At 42.1% G+C, this 2,306-nt stretch overlaps 1 protein-coding gene across 1 annotated transcript in view; it reads right to left on the reverse strand.

The window, feature by feature from the left end:
• RASGRF2 (Ras protein specific guanine nucleotide releasing factor 2) overlaps window positions 1-2,105 on the reverse strand; it is a 213,336-nt gene extending 211,231 nt beyond the window's left edge. Inside the window, exons 1-2 of the mRNA XM_025214753.1 lie at window positions 2,070-2,105; window positions 1,467-1,573 (exon numbers count right to left, since the gene is read on the reverse strand). Of these exons, the coding sequence (XP_025070538.1) occupies window positions 1,467-1,573; window positions 2,070-2,105 (143 nt within the window). The remainder of the gene's footprint in view (window positions 1-1,466; window positions 1,574-2,069) is intronic.
• Window positions 2,106-2,306: the final 201 nt, after the last annotated feature.

A 2,306-nucleotide genomic window follows, 5' to 3' on the forward strand; every position in this document is an offset into this window, starting at 1 on the left:
CTTTACCCTAAAATTGCTGAGAAAATTCAAACAGTAATTATTGGCTGGGAAACTAAAGATTTGACTGAAGTCCTTGCTGCGGCTAACCATTTTCATAACAAATTGGAACGGTCTAAAGACAATGCCGAGTTTAAGTTAATGGCCTTACAGATTTCTCAGTTGCAGGGTCCAGGTAGAGGAAGGGGACGAGGACGGGGAAGGGGAGGCCCGGGTAGATTCAGGGGAAGAGATAGATCCTTGAGCCCACAAAACCCAGGCTATGGGAACCAATGTCATTATTGCAAGCAAGAAGGACATTGGAAATCAGAATGCCCCAAGCGCCCCGGCCAAGGACCCAGACCCCAGTCCCTGCCCCCACCTCCACTTCCTGTCAATTTTCCCAGTGTTGAATAGGACAGCCTGAGGGACAGTGACATCATCGCTCCTTTGCTTGCTACTGACCAATCTGGTCCGTTTGTTGAATGCCTTATTTCTGGTAAACCTGTCTCCTGTCTTGTCGACACCGGAGCGTCCCGCTCCACGCTAAAGGCTGCTGAGTTTCCTTTTCTACCTTATTCTCCTGAAACTATAAATGCTGTCGGTATAGGCGGACAACCTATCCCACATCCCGTCTCTGAACCTGTCTCCATCTCTATTGGCCCTTTGTCTGAGAATCATGCCTTTCTTCTTAGCCCCTGTGCACCTGTCAACCTTCTTGGTAAGGATTTGCTGTGTAAACTGGGATGCGTGATTTATTGTAGCCCAGATGGTGTTTACCTTGAGGTACCAGAACATAGGGAAACCAAGCTTGTGGCTTTGCTAACCCAGGAGTACTCTGAACCTGACACTTCCTACTTGCAAGAGGAACTGTTGGCACGAGTACCTCCACAGCTGTGGTCCACCCATGCGAATGAAGTGGGGCACATGCTGAGTGCTGAACCAGTGCGTATCACCTTGAACCCTGCCAAGCCACTTCCTCGTGTCCCACAGTACCCCATCTCAAAGGAAGCTGAGGAAGGGATCAAGCCTGTCATTTCCTCACTCCTTGAGCAAGGGATTATTGTCCCAATATGCTCCCCTTGTAATACACCTATCCTACCTGTCAAGAAACCTGGTAAAGATACTTATCGCTTTGTGCAAGACCTTCGAGCTGTAAATGCCGCTGTTTTACCTGCTTTCCCCGTGGTCCCTAACCCTGCCACTATTCTTTCCTGTATCCCTTCAGATGCTACATATTTCACAGTAGTGGACCTTTGTTCTGCTTTTTTCTCTATCCCCGTTCATAAGGATAGCCAGTATCTGTTTGCATTTACTGATCAGGGATTCCAATATACCTGGACAAGACTCCCAAGACAAGACTTCTGCTAACCTCACCCAAAAGTATGCTGCGTGTGTTTCCACGACAGAGAGTGCATTTGTATTTAAAATCACAACCAACTTCTCAACAATAAAACAGTTTAGAATAAGTTAAGACATAGGTTTCATACCTAGCTTGGTGAATAGCTTCTACCCATTCATCCCCATCAGTTTCTTCTTCACAACGGAGCTCCAGTGGCTTCTGCCCTTCATGGCCAAAGAGAACAGTGAAGTAATGCTGCAAATTTTAAGAAAAAAAGGTTTTTAACATGCTACTAAATAAAATATAGCATAACAACCTACCATAAAATGTTAAAAATCTCAATATAGCTAAAACATAAAATTACAAGCATCTGGTTTAAGCTGGCATGAGCCACGCAGGTTGAAGACAAAACTATATCCTGAATTTATGCATATACTATGCATTAGTATAAAGACTTGCATGGTATTATAGTTCATTGTTTTATCATTTCCAAGTAGAATCCCTTTAGTAGCTGCTATATGTAGATACAATAGAATGATTTAACAATGGTTCCTTTGAATTTTGTAATTCTTCACATTTTTTCACTTAAGGTTGTTTTACATTAATCTGAAATTTTCTCTCAAATATCAACTTAGGAAAAAGGCTTTTCAGTAGAAATGAGCAAAATGAAAATATTATCAAACAAATTTTCCAAACTGCTTTACCTGCACCAAAGTTATTCAAAACTATCACAACAAAATCCAGTTCATACAAGGAATGCCACTTCTTGTGCAAGTAAAACAAACATGACTTGGCTCACAGTGAGTCTTATAGGAAGCAGAACTTTTAAGGGAATATGTTTGATCAGCTATTTTGATAATAACTAGAAACCAAATGTTTAGTAGAAACAGAAAAAAAGAACATTCATTTCTGCACTATCAAATCCATTCTGTAAATATGCCACATTAAGTGGCCAGTCCTGCATCCCTGCAAATCCAAACCCTTGCTA

Source organism: Alligator sinensis, unplaced genomic scaffold (assembly GCF_000455745.1).
Source record: "Alligator sinensis unplaced genomic scaffold, ASM45574v1 scaffold541_1, whole genome shotgun sequence".
Lineage (NCBI taxonomy): Eukaryota > Metazoa > Chordata > Crocodylia > Alligatoridae > Alligator > Alligator sinensis.